Raw genomic sequence first — 19602 nt, 5'->3', positions numbered from 1 at the left:
ACTTAGGCTTGTTAAGCAATAGAGGACTATTGCTTAATGGTAAGATTGATAACTCTTTCTTACGTTTGGTGTAATCGTGTTTTACTTTTGCTTTTGAAGATTAGTGAAAACGATTGAAAATTCTGTGAGACAGGTCGTGGTTTTACTCCATTAAGCAAGGAGGTTTCCACGTAAAATCATTGTGTTGATTTTACTGCATTTAACTTTCTGGTATTTTTCTGGAGTGTAGTAAGGGACCTGGTCCATTACTTGTTAAGTGAAGGCTCATTTTCTATCAAGTGGTATCAGAGCAGGCATTTTCTATTTGGTTAACACCAAGAAAGTGATATTTGCTTTAGAATGGCAGCTCCACTTAACCTCAAAGAAGGTCAGTCATCACACAAACCTCCTCGTTTCAATGAACATTTCTACAGTTGGTGGAAAGTTAGAATGCATGACTACCTCATGGCTGAAGACAGCGAGTTATGGGATAATGTACTAGATGGACCATTTGTTCCTATGATGGAATAAAAAGATGGAGAGAAGAACATTACTGTTCCAAAGCCTAGGCAGAAATATGACGAAGCTGACAGGAAAAAGATTGAAAAAGGTTTCAAAGTAAAACTCTTCTGGTCTGTGGGATAGGACCTGATGAGTACAACAGAGTGTCAGCCTGTGAGTCTGCTAAGGAAATTTGGGATTGCTTGAAGAGTGCACATGAAGGAACTGAACAAGTCAAAGAATCTAAGATTGACATGCTTACCTCACGGTATGAGAACTTCAAAATGAAGGAAGGAGAAATAATACATGACATGTTCACCAAGTTGTCTTCCATTACAAATGAGCTGCGAAGTCTGGGTGAACCTATAAGCATGACCAAACAATTCAGGAAAGTGCTTTGAATTCTTCCAAAGTTTTGGGAGAGCAAAGTTGATGCCATTATAGAAGCCAAGGACTTGAAGGTGTTGACTATGGATGCTTTGATTGGAAATCTGAAAACACATGAGATGAATCGAAACTATGATTTGTCAAAGAAGGAAGCCAAGAAGGACAAGTCATTGATGCTGAAGTATAAATCAGATGAAGATTCCAGTGATGATGATGATATGACATATCTCATCAGAAGATTTCAAAAAATTGTGAAGAAAAAACAAAATTTATAAATGAAGAACAAACGGTACTCGAAATACTGCTCAAGGGGATACTTGCTACAAGTGTGGAAAATCTGGGCACTTCATCAGAGAATGTCCTTTGCTCATGAATGAAAAAAAGGAACATCAAAAACACATGAGTGACGAAGAAAATAGAAGGGACCTGGTACTTGGTAACAGAGATCGAAAAGCTGCTGCTGATATGGTTGTCAAAAGGGCTCTTGCTTCATGGGGGGATTCTTCAAGTGATTCAGAAGACCCTGATGAGCCAAAAGATGTGTCCATGGTTGCTGTGCATGAGGAGGAAACTTTTTTCAATGAAATGTTTGCTCTCATGGCTCACACAGAAAATGAAGAAGAGGACAATCAGGTAACTCTTCTAGATATGAAAAATAACTTGGATAAATATTCTCTAAAAAATTGAGAACTTTGGCAAAAGTCATGCTTGATTCTGTGATAGAGTTAACATCTGAAAGAGACACCATGAATGCTGAACTTGAAAGTTTAACTGAAAACAAAGTTAAACTTGAAGAGAAAATGTCAAGAATGGTGTCTCTAGAGTCAAATAACTCTGAACTTAAGAACCAGTTGAATCAGATTACTGAAGATGCTGAAAAGCTGAATGGAAGGTCAAATAGTTTGCAAGCTAAAATTCAAGAAAAATGAAAAAACTCTGAGACAAATCTTTGTCTGTCACTTGAAAAGAGTAACAAATTAGAACAGGATATTGTGAAACTTAAGGAAGAACTTGAAAAATCCCTTAAGTGGACCAAATCTTCAAAGTTACTGTCAAATGCAACAAATCAGAGTAATTTCAATAAGAAAGGACTAGGAAGTCTGAACATAAGTCCTCCTTATAATCCTCACAGTAAGTATGTGTTTGTGTCTGACAATCTGTTGTGTCTTCACTGTGGTAAGAATGGACATTTGAAGGATGAGTGTGCTAGTTGGAGAAACTCCTGTGAAAGGTTCTCTAATTATACTGAAAGGCAAAATGTACCAAAAGAGAGACCTGGTCCTCCGGAGCTTGTCTCAACTCACAGATTTTCAAAGAAAAAAATCTGTCCCTGCTCCTATGTCTTTCGTTAGAAAGCTTCAAAATCTACCATACTGGACCAAATACAATCTAATCTCTCCTTTTTTCTGCCTACTCCTTTTTTCTGCCTACTGGGAACTCAAGCTGAAATGGGTTCCCAAGCTTAACAAGTGATTTTTGGTGCAGGTGAGTGAGAGGAGCAGCAGTCAATGTTGGTATATGGATAGTAGTTGCTCTAAGCATATGACTGGTGATGTAAAGAACTTCCTCTCACTCAAGACCCTCCAAGGAGGAGGTGTCTCATTTGGTAATGGCAAGAAGGGGTACATTTTGGGAGTTGGCAAAGTAGGAAGATCTCTTGAAGATTCAATTGACAATGTTTACCATGTGGATGGGTTGAAGTACAGCTTGCTAAGTGTGTCACAAATCTGTGATAAAGGAAATGAGGTCAAGTTTACTTCTGAGAAATGCACTGTGGTGAGTTTAACTGCAAACAAAGTAATTCTCACTGCACACAGAAGTAAAAATATGTATGTGGCAAACTTAGAAACATCTCATGAAGATGACCTAACATGTCTTAGTGCTCAAAATGACAATGCTGATCTCTGGCATCGTAGGCTGGGGCATGTGAGTTCATCTTTATTGAACAAGTTGATTTCTAAGGACCTGGTCCGAGGTTTGCCCAAGCTGAAGTTTGCTGAAAATAAAATATGTGAAGCTTGTGTTAAAGGAAAGCAAATCAGATCATCTTTTAAGCCCAAAAATCAGGTAACATCATCAAGAACCTTAGAGCTTCTTCATATGGACCTGTGTGGACCCTTAAAGGTTCAAAGCAAAAATGGCAAGAAGTACATTTTGGTGATTGTTGATGACTATTCAAGATACACCTGGACGAGATTTTTGATATCAAAGGCAGATACAGCTGAAGAGCTGGTGGTATTCTTCAAAATGATTCAAACCAAATTGAATCAAGTTATTTGCAGCATTCGATCTGATCATGGCACAGAGTTTGAAAACTCAACATTGGATAGATTCTGTATGGAAAATGGTACGAGCCACAATTTCTCTGTTGCAAGAACTCCTCAACAAAATGGAGTTGTGGAAAGAAAGAACAGAACCTTGGTGAACATTGCCAGAACTATGATTATTAAATCAAATCTTCCTCAAAGTTTCTGGGCTGAAGCCGTTAACACAGCATGTCATGTTACCAACAGGTGTCTAATAAGAGCTATTTTGAACAAAACTCCATATGAGCTGCTCAACAACAGAAAGCCAATGCTGAGCTATCTTAGAGCATTTGGATGCAGATGTTTTGTGCTGAATAATGGAAAGGATGATCTGGGAAAATTTGATCCTAGAAGTGATGCAGGAGTGTTTGTTGGATATTCTTCATCCAGTAAGGCTTACAGAATATTTAACAAACGAACTCAATGCATTGAAGAAAGCATTCATGTTGTATTTGATGAAGATGGAAGCTTGAAGAATGATGGATCAAATGATGAGGATGATGTGATGAAAATGCTTAAATCAAAGAAGCCTGAAGGAAGTGAAGATGATGCAGATCAACAACTGAACAATGACTGTGATGATTAGAATCATAGTCTACCTGACGAGGCTGCTGAGGATGAAAAGGATGATATGGTACCTGGTACTACTCAAAATTCCAGCCAGAGTACATCAGACTCCCCAGAAAATGATGTCACTCTTGATGAAGAACATGCAGATCAGCCAAGTCAGTCTGCTTCAAGGTCAGGATGGAAGCATAGTTCGTCACATCCTCTTGATAATCTCATTTCTCCTTTGAATTCTGGAATTCATACTAGATCAAAACCAAGAAATCTAGTTGCATTCTCAGCATTCATATCATCTATTGAGCCCAAGAATGTTAAAGAAGCATTGGGCAATGCAGACTGGATCAATTCTATGCAAGAAGAACTCCATCAGTTTGAAAGAAGTAAGGTATGGTACCTGGTTCCTCGACCTGAAGACAGAACAGTAATTGGAACTAGGTGGGTTTTCAGAAACAAGCTTGATGAAAATTGAGTGATTACTAGAAATAAATCCAGGTTGGTGGTGCAAAGATACAATCAAGAAGAAGGAATAGACTATGATGAGACTTTTGCACCTGTTGCCAGAATGGAAGCTATTAGAATTTTAATAGCTTTTGCTGCATTCATGGGGTTCAAGTTGTACCAAATGGATGTGAAGAGTGCATTTCTGAATGGAGATCTTAAAGAGGAGGTGTTTGTCAAGCAACCTCCTGGTTTTAAAGATGCAGAGCTACCAAATCATGTGTTCAGATTGAATAAGGCATTATATGGTCTGAAGCAAGCTCCAAGAGCATGGTATGAAAGGCTGTCAAAGTTTCTGCTGAAGAATGGGTTCAAAAGAGGTAAGATAGACAATACTCTGTTCTTATTAAAAAGAGAACAAAAATTTCTTATCATTCAAGTGTATGTGGATGACATAATTTTTGGAGCTACTTCAGAATATTTGTGTGAAGAATTCTCATCACTGATGGGAAAGGAGTTTGAAATGAGCATGATGGGTGAGTTGACATTCTTCCTGGGTCTGCAAATCAAGCAATCATCAAATGGGATTTCAATATGCCAGGAGAATTACATCAAAGAGCTGTTGAAGAAATTCAATATGTTTGATTCTAAACCTATTGATACTCCTATGGGAACAAATTCCAAGATGATAGTAGAATAATCTGATCCCCCTGTGAATCAGACAATGTATAGAGGAATCATTGGCTCCTTGTTATATCTGACTCCTAGCAGGCCTGATATTGTGTATAGTGTTGGAATGTGCGCCAGGTTTCAAGCATGTCCTCGTGATTCACACCTGAAGGCTGCAAAACGTATTCTCAGATACTTGAAGAAAACAGGGGACCTGGTTCTCTTCTATCCTGCAGGTGACACCTTTGATCTGGTTGGTTTTGCAGATGCTGATTTTGCAGGTTATCAAGTTGACAGGAAGAGTACCTCTAGAATGGCTCATTTCCTTGGATCATCACTTATCTCTTGGGGTACCAAGAAGCAGAACTCTGTGGCTCTTTCAACTGCTGAAGCAGAATATGTAGCTGTTGCAGCTTGCTGTTCTCAGTTGCTGTGGATCAGGCAACACTTGGAGGATTTTGGAATTCACATCAAAGCAATTCCTCTTATGTGTGACAATACCAGTGCTGTAAGTGTGGGAAAGAACCCAGTCCACCATAAGAGAACAAAGCATATTGATGTTAGACATCATTTTTTGAGAGATAATGTTGAGAAGGGAAATATTGTGCTCACATATTGTCCAACGGAGGAACAAATTGCAGACATCTTCACCAAGGCTCTCAGCAAGGATCAATTTGAGGGGAATCGGTTAAAGTTGGGGATGTTGATCTCCAAGTGATGTTTTTAGCTTCCAACATTAAAATTCCCTTGATGGCTAAAATTGCAGTGCAGGTATCCTTTGTGTGAATTTAAAATATCTGAACAAAGATCCCTTTTTGTATCTTTTGTAGGTATACTCTCAGTAGGGACCTGCTCAGCAAAAGAAGAAACTAGAACAATTAAGGAATGATGTTAAACTCTACCATGGTACCTGGTACCTGTCCAGGTTAGCATTTATACATTAAATTTAAACTGAAAAATTTGACCGTTGAAAATGCCACGTGTCAGTCATCGGTTACTCTGACCGATCAGTCCCATCGTTTCTCCCTCAAACGACACATCCAATCACAGGACCTGGCACCTTTTCATTTCTTTTAAAAAGTCTTTCTTCTTTTTTAAACTCTCATCCGTGTCTTAACTTCATCTCTCTTTTCTCGAAAGGCTTATCAAATTCAAGGGAAAAATCTGTCTCATCTTTCTTCTCTTTGTTTTTCAAAGAAACCTTCCAGTATTACAACCATGTCTTCCTCTTCATCTTCTTCTAAACAAATGTTTGATGCTGTTAGTGAAATAGAGCCCCTTGCATTCTATTCTCCAACAACTGCTCAAGCCAGACTTCCTCCCCCACCCAGTCCTCCACAGAACACTCCTGAAAAAACCCTTTCTTCGCCATAGATCTAAACACTTCTGCAGTGCCTACTGGACCTGGTCTATTTCACGACATGTTGCCTGACAACATGTTTGAAGGAGATCTACTAAAACATAGGGCTTCCGAGTCTAACATACTGGTAGCAAGTGAGGAACTCGTGATTGAAAGCCTGGCAATGATGCGAGAAAAATCTAGGGAAGAGCATACTGATGTCTTGGAAAGGGAAGATGTAAGACCTTTTCAACCCATCTTTGATAAAACCCCTGATTTAGGAAGTTACTCTTCTTCCTCTTCCTCTAAATCTGCAAGTGAGAAAGAACCATCAAAATGGAAGGTTGAGAGAAGGGAAGGAGTGGGATCTAGAAAAGGGAAGGAAAAGGTTGTGGAGGAGGCTCCTAGGAGACGACCTACTACAAGGTCTGTTGCACAAAAGTTGATGGCTGATGCCTTGAAGGCAAGTGCACGTTCTACTGCTGCAGTTAGAAGTGCAAGAACCTTCAAGGTATCAAATTTTAAATTACCTGAAGTTAATGTGGTGGAATTGTCTGGAGAAGAGGTTGAAAAGAAAAATAAGAAGAAGAAGTCAGAAAAGAAAAGGGAAAGGGTTACAAGGAAGGTTGAAAAGTCACAGTCAAAAGGGAAGAGATCTGAGAAAAAGAGAAAGCGGACATAGGGACCTAGTTCTCAAGCCAGGAAAGTTGAGAATGTCAACATGCAGGAAGTAGTTGACAGTCTGAGGAAACAAGCAGTCCTAGTAGGAAGAATTTTTTATATGGGGATTATAACTCTTCCTGGCATGGATTCTCTGCATGACATGGTGGAGATTCAATCTTGGTTGCACCTGTTCGACAAGAAATCCCCCATCCTCCATGAAGAAGAGGTTCGTGAATTTTATTACAATGTTCAATTCATGGAAGATGGGAGTCTCCTCACACGGGTAAACGATATTGCCATATCTTTGGATGAGGAGGTGTTGAGCAAAATCCTCAGAGTGCCTACAGAGGGGACCCGGTCTGTTCTGGGCAAAACTTGCTCTTCAGAGTTTGCCTCTATGATTTCTAAGACACCCACAACTAAGGTTGCTGGGATCTATAAGAAAGTCATGAAGAGTGAGTATCAGCTGGTCTTTGAGTTCGTCAACAAGGTGCTCCTTCCTCGCACAGAAAAGAGGACACTTGCTACTGCTGCTGACTTGTATGTGATGGAGATGTTTTGTAGCTTTAAAGCTCTGAGCCTTCCTAGTTTAATGATTGAGCACATTCACAAAATTGTCATTGAGAGGAAAAGTGTTCATGGAATGGGTTATGGATACTTTCTCACTGAAGTATTCAAGCATTTTCGAATTCCTCTTAGTGTTGGAAAGGTTGGGACAGTTAAACAAACTATCTCTGAGCATACCTTGTTTGAATGTGAATGCATTGAAGGCAGAGGCTTTCTAAAAAGCAAGATGGCTCAACTTCTTGAGGACCTGGATCGGCTTAAACACGAGATTGAAGAGCTCACTGTGCGGTTGAGTGGTAAAGAAGCAGAAATTGCTATACTCAAAGCAGAACTGCTTACTGCACAAAGTGAGGGACCTGATTCTTCAGTTGTTCAAGCTCTGGAGAAAGAGAATAATGAGTTGAAGGCGAAGATAACTGCCCTGCAAGAAAAGGCCATCAAGGATAATGATGCTGCCAATGCACGACTCACTCTTGTTATCCAGTTCCTATCTCAAACTCCCCCCTCTTCCTAGACTGTTAATCACTCCTTCCCTGTGTCATCTTTTTGTGTGGCTTATCAATATGTCGATGAATTTTTAGTTTGTTTTTAATGTATTTATGTTATGATGGCATGTTGGTTACTTTATTCTTTTGTTGTTCTTCTTATCTTCTTTTGCGAATGCTTTTCCTCTACTGTTTGATTGCTTTTTAGCTTTGATCATGTTCAGTGTTTATGCTCACATCACTGGTTTACTGTGTTTCTTTTTATGATGCCAAAAGGGGGAAGTAAAACTGTGTGTAGCTAAATGATATTTTAGTGAGGGGGAATAAACAGTGAGGGGGAATGTAGTGAGGGGGAATATAAATAGGGGGAACAAAGTTGAAAGGATATTAGATCATGGTTTCAGTGTTTGTCATCATCAAAAAGGGGGAAAATGTTATTTGTAGTTTTGATGATTTGACAAACCTGGGGACCTTGTTAAAGGTACCAGTTTCTTAATTGCCTGTTGCAGGGTTCTTTTTTGAGTATTTAGATGAAACTAACTCAAGGACCTAGTAGAGGTACCAGGCTCTCATGATGAGGAGCTAGTTGATTGCCAGCTGGAGACGATACAGAAAGTAGGTGCACACTTCTCGATGGCGTCAGAAAGTGTGACTTTTTAGCCAATGGCAAAGAAGTTTAGGAAAGTGACTTGCTCATATAAATGGCACTTTCCTAAACATTTTTGTTTAGTTTTTGCAACTTGATAAAAAAATTTCAAGAACTCTTGCAAAGGCTACTACAAAGCAAAGGCAGAATTATTTCAAGAACAACATCAATATCTGGAGCTTTTCGTCTAGTTGTTTAGTAATACATTCTCTTGTTCTTAAACTGTAAACCATTCCTGAATCTATAAAGGAACTGATGTGTTGTGTTAAAAGTCTAGGTTGTCCTGGTGGGATAGCTTAGTGGGTAGATTGTTTTCTACTTAGGCTTGTTAAGCAATAGAGGACTATTGCTTAACGGTAAGATTGATAACTCTTTCTTACGTTCTGTGTAATCGTGTTTTACTTTTGCTTTTGAAGATTAGTGAAAACGATTGAAAATCCTGTGAGACAGGTCGTGGTTTTACTCCCTTAAGCAAGGAGGTTTCCACGTAAAATCATTGTGTTGATTTTACTGCATTTAATTTTCTGGTATTTTTCTGGAGTGTAGTAAGGGACCTGGTCCATTACTTGTTAAGTGAAGGCTCATATTCTATCAGAAACCTAGACCATATTGAAACTACTGAAACAAGCTAGGCTATATTCAACGATCTTGTTGGTAATTGCATGGTCGACCACCACATACTAACAATCGAAGTACGACTCACATGGTTAAGACCCATAAAGACACATGTGGTCAAATAGCCAGTTCTGTTACTTTGTCTGGAGTAGATTATAGTGATTACTTCCAGGATCAAGCGGCTACACGATAGTCACCTTTATCTATCACCTCACGAACTGGTAATTCCTTTACTTTTCTAACCAGGTCTTCACCCACATGCCCATGGATATTAGATTCCGGTGCATCTGACCATATCTCTAGTAATCAAATCTTTTCTTCAATTTTATTCATTTTGCAACTCTCTGTGCAATTACTCTTGCTATTGGATCAAGATCTACCCTAAAAGGAATAGGGTAAGTGTAACTTCATCCCTCTAATTCTTTAAAATCAGTTTTATTTGCTCCTGAATGCCCATTTTATTTTATTTCTGTTAGCAAATTAACCAAAACACCTCAATTGTTGTGTCACTTTTTTGGCTGAATCTGTTGTACAAGATCGGAGAATGGGGAAGATGATTGGAATAGGATATGAGTCATAGGGACTGTATCACATGTCTAAATCACCATCACTAGTTGCCTTCACTTCCGCTACATTAACTGATCTCCTCCACAATCGTCTTGGTCACCTAAGTCTTATAAAGCTTCCAAAATTAATTCCTAGTCTTTCCACTTTGTCTTCTTTTGTATGTGAGTCTTATCAACTTGGAAAACATAGTTGCACTTCATTTTCCAAAAGATTCAATAATAGGGCCACATATTATGTTTGTCATTGTTCACTTAGATGTATGGGCTCCTAGTCGTGTTGTTTCAATTTTAGGATTTCAGTATTTGTTATCTCTATTGATGATTTTTTCTGCTGCACATGGGTGTTTTTAATGAATAATCTTTCTGAAGTACTTTTCAAAAAATTAGTGCTGAGATAAGAAATCAATTTGGTGTTTCAATAAAGGTATTACGCAGTGATAATGTCAAAGAGTACTTATTATCTCCCTTTTCCAATTTCATGTTGTCTCAAGGAATCATGCACTAGGCTTCTTGTGCATATACTCTTCAATAAAATAGACTAGCCAAACATAAAAATATGCATCTCATTAAACTGCTCATGCTTCTCTTATACAACATTATGTTCCTTTTCACTTTTGGGGATATGAAACAGTGTTGCAACATCAAAGTCCTCACTCAATTCTCTTTCCAGGTCAAAATCCCTATCGTCTACCTTTGAGAGTATTTGGATGTACTTGCTTTGTCCATGACCGAAGTACTAGAAATGACAAACTCCAATCAAAATCAATTGTGTATTTCTAGGATACTCTCGTCACCAAACAGGTTACAAGTGCTCTGGTTCAAAATACAAATAAATTATTTCGCAAAGGGATAATACATAAATGTACCCTTTAACTTGGCTTCAAATCATATTTATGTCCTTTAACTTTGGATATGCATAAATAAACACTTAAACTTGTATAAAGTTGAACAAATAGACACACATGTCATCCTATATGTCATTTTTTATCTTACGTGGTGTCCGACGTGTATTGTGCAATATAGGACTCGTGTGTTTATTTATTTACAAGTTGGATAGTTAAAAAGCCTGTTTGTGCATTATGAAAGTTAGAGGTCAAAGTTAAAATTTGAAGCCATGTTTAAGGTCCAATATATGTATTATGCCTACTGTAAAATGTAACATTTTTTGAAATGTCTCCCTATTTACACCAAGCAAGCAGAAATTTAATTCCTCAAATTTTGCCAAATACCTATACTTCTCACCTACAACAAGTCAGTCTTCCGGACATTCCTCAAACCACTCATCATTCTCTTTAAGTATACACCCAACGTCGTGCTCTTCCTCTTTGTGATAACAATGATGGTACTACTCTTAGTTCAGATACAATGGTAACTCCTGGTGGCTCATCTCTTGCGCTCCTTTGTTACCTGCTCCAGTCATGCATTCATCTAATGCAACAACACCACTAATTTCCATACGCAAAGATACATTTTACCCGAAATCAACAACCAGAGAGATATAATCGTTTATGGTCTTGACTATGGTGATACATTCTCCCCCGTTGCCGAAATTGCATCTATCCAACTGCTTATTTCCTTGGTAGAAATGCATCACTAGCCGTTTCACCAACTAGATATTAAGAACGCCATTTTGCATGATGAACTTGCCGAGGAAGTTTATATGGGGCAGCCTCCTAGATTTTTTCCGGGGGGTTGGTCAAACTTAGTATATTGTCTCAAACATTCTCTGTATGGCCTCAAGCAATCTCCGAGAGCATGGCTTGGCAGATTTAGCTCTATTGTCCAACAATTTGGGATGTCTCGAAGTAAAGTAGATCACTCTGTTCTCTATTGACATAATGGTCCAGAAAAGAAAATGTATTTGGTCGTTTATGTTGACGACATTGTCATAACGGGAAATGGTCTGGAAGGAATGTCTCCGCTTAAAACAACATTTGTTCAATCAGTTTCAAACCAAAAATTCGGAGAAGTTAAATTAATTTTTTGAGAATTGAGATAGCACAATCAAGACAATTATTTCTATCTCACAAAGAAATATGCTATGAACATATTGGAGGAGACATGCATGTTAAATTGCAAACCTATTGAGAATCCTATGGATCCAAACATCAAACTGGTTCCTGGACAAGGGGAGCCATTGGAAGATCCTGGTAGATATCAAAGACTGTTTGGTAAATTGAATTATCTCACTATTACACGCCTAAATATTTCATCTGTAGTAAGTGTGGTTAGTCAGTTTCTCCAAGATCCATGTAAAGATCATTGGGATGCAGTGATTTGCATCCTAAGATACATAAAGAGAGCTCCAGGAGAGGGATTGTCATATGAAGATAAAGGTCACACTGATATTGTTGGATATTCTGATGCGGGTTGGGCAGGTTCTTCAACAGATAGACGTTCTACTTTTAGATATTGTGTCGTGATTGGTGGCAATTGAATCTCTTCGAAAAGTAAAAAACAAGATGTCGTTGCCAAATCTAGTGCAGAAAAAGAATATTGAGCTACGACTCTTGCTACATGCGAGCTTGTTTGATTGAATCAACAAGAGTTGAAATTTAAAACAGATGAAGCTTATATGTGACAATCAGCTTGCCCTCTACATTGCCTCAAATTCAGTTTTCCATGATAGGACGAAACATGTAGAGGTGGATTGTCATTTCATTAGGCAGAAGATTGAGTTCGGATGCAATTCCACTAGCTTTGTTGGTTTAAATGACCAATTGGCAGATATCCTCACCAAGTCCTTAGAGGAACTCGGATTGAATACATTTGTAGCAATCTTGGACCATATGACGTGTATGCTCTTGCTTGAGGGGGAGTGTTAAGATATTGTCAAAGAGTGTTTAAACTTTTAAATTGTGTGTAAGATAATAGTCATATATTGTAAGTAAGTAAGTAGGATAATAGTCAAATACTGTAGGTAAAGGCATGATTTGATTAGATATGCTTTTGAACTTTTGTGTCTAGCTTTGTGTATACATTCTAGGTGTAACCTATCATTTTGAAGTATGAAGTGAAATACACTTACATCATCAACACCTATGTAACTAACTTATTAGTATCACAACTATTATTAGAAAGAGAAAATACATAAATTTATCAATATGTATTAATTTCACACAATGCAAAATGCAAAGAGTGAAGGCCCACTGGTCCAAGTTGGATGGAACAACTAAGGTAGACCAGAATATACACACAACCATAGCTAATTGATGCACCCCCATAGATAGTAGCCCCAGTGTTAAATGTCCACGAGATTTTTCCATTACCGGCATCCATAGCATAGAGAGGTCCATTAGGTGCCACTGATCCTGCAAAGAGAACTCTATTAACTATGGCGACCGGCTCAGGGGATGTCTCTTTGCTAGGATTTGCAGTGGTCCATAGGATTTGGACTGTGTTTTCATCCACTGCCACCCATCCACCAGCTGTTGTGTTTTTAGTTGTAGGTGCTAGTGTGAAAAGTACTATGTTTCCATTGACTATGTTCGTGTAAACTCGTCGTCCATCTGTGGTTGCACCCCATATTCCTCCTCTTTCCAAGCTCCCCTGTCCTGCTTTCTACATCACAAAAAAAATTCGAACACTAATTGATATTGATGTGAAGAGTACTTAAAAAGATGAACATTTTATTTATAAGACTTTACCTTAAACCAAACAATACTTTAAGTGTTGCGATCAAGCGCCCAAGCAAAGCCACTTTTCCGCACAGCCACCACAACATCATGAATTCTTCCATTTGAAATATGGTTAGCATCATAGGTGCTTCTCCGAAATCAACATCCATATTAGGTCCCGGTGGGCAATTAGGATTTTTAGGAACCAAACATGCGAAAGTGAAAACGTCATAGCCTCCAAGCTGTGTAGCCCAAGCAATTTTTCCAGAATTTAGATCCAGTGCCAGAATTGAATCAAAATGAATGTCTTTACCAAAACATTGATCAGGAACAGCTGGTGGTGTTGTTCGATTGTTTTGTGCTTCTTGGCATTTCAGCACTTCAGGTAGAGCTAAGTAAAGATTTCCAGTTCCTACATAGACATGTCCTCTGGCTATGTCAATAGCTGGGCTGCTTCCCCATATTGCTGCGCCAGAATATCCTCCGAGGCGCCCACCATTGTCTAGAAGCGTATCTGTTTTCCATATAATTGCACCACTTCTAACATTTAGTTTTACTAGGTTGCCTCTGAATGTACAGTATTGTGCAGCTGGTTGTCCAGTATTCTCCACTGATAATACTCCTACATAATATCCTCTGTTAAGAAAATTGTGGATAAATTTAGTATCGTAGCACATCTTAATATGTTATGTTGCTCGGATTCTTCAAAAGAGTTTCCACACTTTGTCAGATCCTCTAAAGATTCATAGTTTTAGGAAGCTCTAACACATCTAGCAATAGAGCATGCGCACACCTTGCCCTTATATCAGATGTAGAGAGACTCTAGGATCAAGAAAAAAAACAAATTGAAGTAGAAGAAACATACTGTGAAACAGATAGTAACAAATATCGAAGGACACGAAACTAACCCCAAGAGAACTGTTCCTGATTGAGTGATAAGAGCCAGAGGCCTTGGATCAAGTAGAGTGGACCAAACAAGTGCACCTATTAACCTTCTCATCTTTGTTACTAGATTCACATTTATCTACTTGTATACAACACGACGAAAAAAAGATACTCAGTATAACACTACAAGTGAGATCTAGAAAGTGTGATATTTACGCAAACCTTACCCTTGTTTTGTGAAGATAGGAATATAGTTTTTGAAAGATGTTAGACTCAAGTAAAACAACTCAAAGAAGGTTTGAAAAAAGAAATACATAATGAAGAAGTCATGTTGAAAATACTAGAGAAAATAATAGTTACTACACCAATAACATGATCCATAGCAAAAAAGACAAGTGCCAACAAAAATTGCTGAGAGATAATAATAAGATAATAATAATAGCAAGTGAAACTAAACTGTGCACGACTATCCACTAGCCTTTACCTTAATTCTTGAGCTACATACCCCCCATCTAAGGTCATATGCTTGGTAATCTAAGAACTGACATTTTTTGTGTAATCACGTCCCCACTGCATCTTTGGCCTATATCGAGGTTTTGACCAAATTAAGTCATTCTATAAAGCAATCCACCAAAATAATACATTTTCTAAAATTTTATAAAACCAGTATAAACGTATTGCATAGTAATATTTTAGGGTATATTTTATTTTTTAAAAGCTGACGGCATTAGATTGATATATGTTACTCACAGTAATGTTTTACTCATAATACGTTACTTACAGTAACGTTTTAGGCGTAAAACGTTACTCAAAATAACGTTTTAGGAGTAAAACCGTATTTACAGTAACGTATATCAACCTAACACTGTTAGTTTTTAAAAACAAAATATATTCTAAAACAATACTGTGAAATACGTTTATATTAGTTTTGTAAAATTTTAGAAAAATGTATTATTTTGATAAATTGTTTTATATGATAGTTTAGTTTGATAAAAATTTGGCCTATATCTATCTCTCCTCTGACCTAGGCCCAAACTTTCACTTTTTGGTTGGGGCATCGTTTCTTCACCTGTCTGAATTATTTCAGTCTCACTTCTCTCATCTAATCCACCATATCCACCATGAAAACCACTCCCACTTTGTTTTGAGTATCTATATTCCTAATCATATCTAAACAAAAGTCATAATATAGAATGAAAATTTGAGTATATACATTTTAATTTAATAACTCTAAGAATTCAATATTAAATTTTTTAATATATATTTAAAAAATAATTTATCGCTATAAAATAATCTTAACATTAAAAATGCATTAGTACTAACCCTTTTCCTAATTTGACTCTCAAAAGTACTTTTTAAAAGAAATTAGTCAAAACACAATTTGCTTCTTAAAAATATTTCTCAAATGAATTAGTCTAACACAAATTACTTTTCTAAAAAGCATTTTTCTGAAAAATTATTACAAAAATAAGCAATTTTTAGAAAAAATGTCAAATGAACTCTTAATATAATTTCTTTTTGGTATTTATATTTAATATTTAAAATAGGCCAAAATCATATGTGGTCACTCAAACTTGTCCCGATTATTCATTAAGACACCTCAACTAGACGTACTACCTATTGAACACCTCAACCACCCCAGATTTGAACCGTACAATCATTTTTTGCCTACATGGCAAATCGTTTGTGATTCACACAAATGGAGTGTGTGAATTTGTTTTTCTCTCATTTTTTACCCTGCCTTCATGGCACCAGCGTTAATATTATACTTCAATGTTAAAGTTGAAGTGAAATCCCCAATTCCTCTTTCCCAAAATCCTCTTCCCCAATTCCTCTTCCCCAAAATCCATTTAAAACCCTAAATCTCCGATTCTCTCTCCTTCTCTAAATCTTCAATTTTCTCTCTTCTTCTCTAAATATCCAAGTTTCTTTTTTCTTCTTTAATTCAATTCTCTTTTATCAAATGTCGCAAATTTCAGTGAATATCGAGGAAGTTGATATATGCAAGTGTGGTTATTATTGTCGACTGAAAACTTCGAGGACTCCTTTGAACCCAAGTTGTCGATTTTTTGGATGCAAAGCATCAAAGGTTTGTTATTTTTTGAACAAAAATAGTTCTTGTTGTACTATTTAAAAAATTAATATTTTTGTATATTTATTACGCTTTACTACTGTTATATGGTTTGTAGGAAAATGGTGGATGTTGATATTTTAGATGGATTGATCCGTCGCTTGAAAATGTTGATGAATCATCCTCAATGAATAGACTCATAGACGATCAAAATTCGATTGATCGACTAAAGAGAAAAGTATTAGAGCTTGAAGAAGAAAAAGATTCTTTGAAATTTCAATTGAATGAAAGTGAAGTGAAATTGATGGTATTGAACAAGAAGCTTAAGGAAGTTAAACTCCAAAGGGATTGGGAAAATGTTAAATTTAACCGAGTTGTGATTGTTTTTATTTGTCTACTAACTATTAAATGGTTCTTTAATATTTTGTAGTTGATAGTAGTTAAGGATTGTAGTACTTAATTGTTTAGTTTTGCAGTAGTTAGGTAGCTATTCTACATCAATTAGTGATGTTTTAATTGGTATATGGCCTTCATATTTTGTATCAAAATGGAAGTTTGAGTTGAATTGATCATTGTTGAATTGATCACTTGCCATGTGTTTTTAATTTTTTTTTCTGAAATTGAATTGATCAGTAGTCTTATTGATAAAAACAAAAGGCATGCATTGAAAGGTAGTGTAGCTGTTGTTCAAAAAGTAAGTTAATAACACAAATGTGTGACTGAAAAATACATAACACACAATAAAAATACATAACACAAATGCATTGAAAGGCAATAAAAAATCATTGTCTTACAAAATACATAGTCTTTGCTAACACAAATACAATGTTCAAAAATACATTAGACGAGTATTCAAATAAACCAAAGAGTAAATTGTTTTCAAATAGACACCCATTTAACATGGGCCAAAATCATAACAACTTCCCAAATGAACTACTTCCAGTTTTTCTTCTTAGCTTTCATTTGTTGTAACTGTGAGGTGCTGAATGCATCTTTTCCCTTCCATTTTAGGTCATGGGGTTTAAAATCAATGTCTATATTGGTTGGTGAAGCACTCTTCAATGTTGTTCGCCCATGTAAAATCTTCTCACTTAACGTACCAGGATGCAATATAAGATAGAAAGGGTAAAATAAGGTTATATTATAAGTCTATAAAATATACACTAAAACAGAGTAAACATGTTAAGTGAACATACATTAAATACTTGGGCTCCAGTTGTAGGATTAGAGTAAACACCAAAATCAGTTGCAGGCCTTCTGTTTCTCCAGTAGCAGCAGCAAATGAGGCAGAACTGTATGATCTCTTGTGGCCTGATAAAGGTGGTAATTGACTAGAAGAACTATCTCTTTATGTAACAAATGGGTTTCCTCTTTCATTAGCTTTTTTTCTTTTCAAACCTCTTCCAGTTCCAACTTGAACCCTATTTTGAGCATGCTTGGCACAGATGTTGTGTCAACACAAATAGAAGTTGGTGAACTTGATTGTATAGCTGCATATGTGGTTCTGAAAGTAGAATGTGATAGACCTCCATTGTAGATGGACCTCCATGCAAATGAATTTTTAAAGGCTAGCCATCATCTAATCTTACTGTTGTTTGGGTTGTTCTTGGCACAGTTTTTGACACAACACTGATATCAGGACAAACAGAACCTTGTGTTAAACCTGTTGAACAAAAATAAGTACATATGAATAACTGTCTAAATGAAAATTAAGGCAAATGAATATGTAAAGCAAATCTTACTCTTGTTTGAGAATAACTTTGTTGATGTTTCCTTGACTTGTAGTTGAGAAGTGCTCCCCCTCCCATGCTATGTTACCACAAAACAAAACATATGATTATAAACTTTAAGCAATTTACAAATGTGAATATGACTAGTATTATTTACTCTTGCACACACAACTTTGTTATGACTAATTTTCTTGCAAATGGAACATGTCATCTTTACTCCTTTTCTAGAATTTTTTCCCCATTTTTTAGGCTCATCTTTGCTTTTTCTTCTCTTCTTGCAAGGTCTGCCTGGCATTTTTCTTGGTTTTGGAGGCTCTATTGATGGATTTGTAGTTTTAGGCCACATTCTCATATTGGGCATTGGTTGGATGAAATGATTGTAAGCCTTGAGAAATGTTTCCTTCATATGTCAGTGCTCTACATGTTGATCAGCATCTTGATTCAAGTAATAATAAGCACAAATATCATGAGGGCAAGGAGTACCTCTCAACATCCACAACCTACAGTCACAATGCTTCTTCTCCAAGTCAACAACAAATGAGTATTCACCATCACTAATCTCAAAACCATTCACCCCATTCCATTGAACATTACAATTCTTTGAATACTTCTTGTTTCTTTCTAGTATTGCTCTTGCCATAGGTGCAATGTATGATATCCATGTTTCAGCAAATTTGATTATGTCTATGTGTCTGTTCATCATTTTATGTCTAATATCCTCTAGCATGGTAATAATTGATTTATGTCTAGCAACTAAGATCCAGGAATTGAAAGTCTCAATTACATGTTATTTTCTACAACATCACACTTGGAATGAGTCTGGAAAAAAAGAAGCTCTACACCAATTTATGGGATCATAATGTAGTAAGTCCTCTGTTATTTCCTTCTTACATAGCTTAGACATTGCATGAACTTCTTCACCAAACTTGACTTCAAATGAGGCCTTTGAGCATCTCCAAAATTGTTCCTTCTTTCTTCTCCTTTCCAGTTAACATGTCAATTACTTCATATATGTCTAGCACACATTCTTTTCTTGGTATTTGGTAACAACTCTAACAATACAGGAATAAGTCCCTAACAAAAAGTATATACAGAATAAGTAATTGGAGTAGTAAAACTAAAACTAAAAAAAGAAGAAATTGTGTAAACAATACCTTTTGTATATCTGACATCACAATCAAACCTTCACCAGTTTCCAAGTTTAGATCAGCAATTAAATAACTTATGAATCAGCTCCAACTATGTTTTGTTTCTGTATCCACAACAGCCCAGGCAATGGGATACATTTGATTGTTCCCATTCTTTCCAACAACAGCTAATAATTCACCCTTACAAGCTCCCTTGATAAAACAACCATAAAATCCAATTATATTCCTACACCCCTCCAACCATCCTTGCTTAAATGCATGAAAGCACACATAAAAATACACAAAAAGGTTCTTTCCTGGTTCAGTTTCCTTATCAATTTTTACCCAACAAGAGCTTCCAAGATTGGTTTGTTTGATCACATCTGCATAGTCACACAATCTGGCAAATTTCAGATTCCAATCACCCATGTCTTCCCTCATAAT

The 19602-nt window shown here is 36.7% G+C and overlaps 1 protein-coding gene and 1 long non-coding RNA gene across 2 annotated transcripts; both read left to right on the top strand.

The window, feature by feature from the left end:
* Positions 1-4902: 4902 nt before the first annotated feature.
* On the top strand, positions 4903-5565 carry LOC138340874 (secreted RxLR effector protein 161-like). Its single transcript, XM_069293048.1, has one exon. The coding sequence runs from the start codon at positions 4903-4905 to the stop codon at positions 5563-5565; it is 663 nt and encodes a 220-aa protein (XP_069149149.1).
* Positions 5566-5675: 110 nt separating this feature from the next.
* On the top strand, positions 5676-16888 carry LOC104648054 (uncharacterized). The gene is made up of 3 exons (XR_742084.4): positions 5676-5772; positions 16210-16319; positions 16420-16888. It is a non-coding gene; the product is annotated as an uncharacterized lncRNA (long non-coding RNA).
* Positions 16889-19602: the final 2714 nt, after the last annotated feature.

The sequence above is a fragment of the Solanum lycopersicum genome, chromosome 1 (assembly GCF_036512215.1).
Source record: "Solanum lycopersicum chromosome 1, SLM_r2.1".
NCBI lineage: Eukaryota > Viridiplantae > Streptophyta > Magnoliopsida > Solanales > Solanaceae > Solanum > Solanum lycopersicum.
Note: the sequence above shows the minus strand (reverse complement) of the source record. Positions and strands in the feature narration are given on the sequence as shown.

Coding starts and splice junctions, on each gene's coding strand:
- LOC138340874 (XM_069293048.1), top strand. CDS start 4,903: ATGTATAGAGGAATCATTGGCTCCTTGTTATATCTGACTCCTAGCAGG.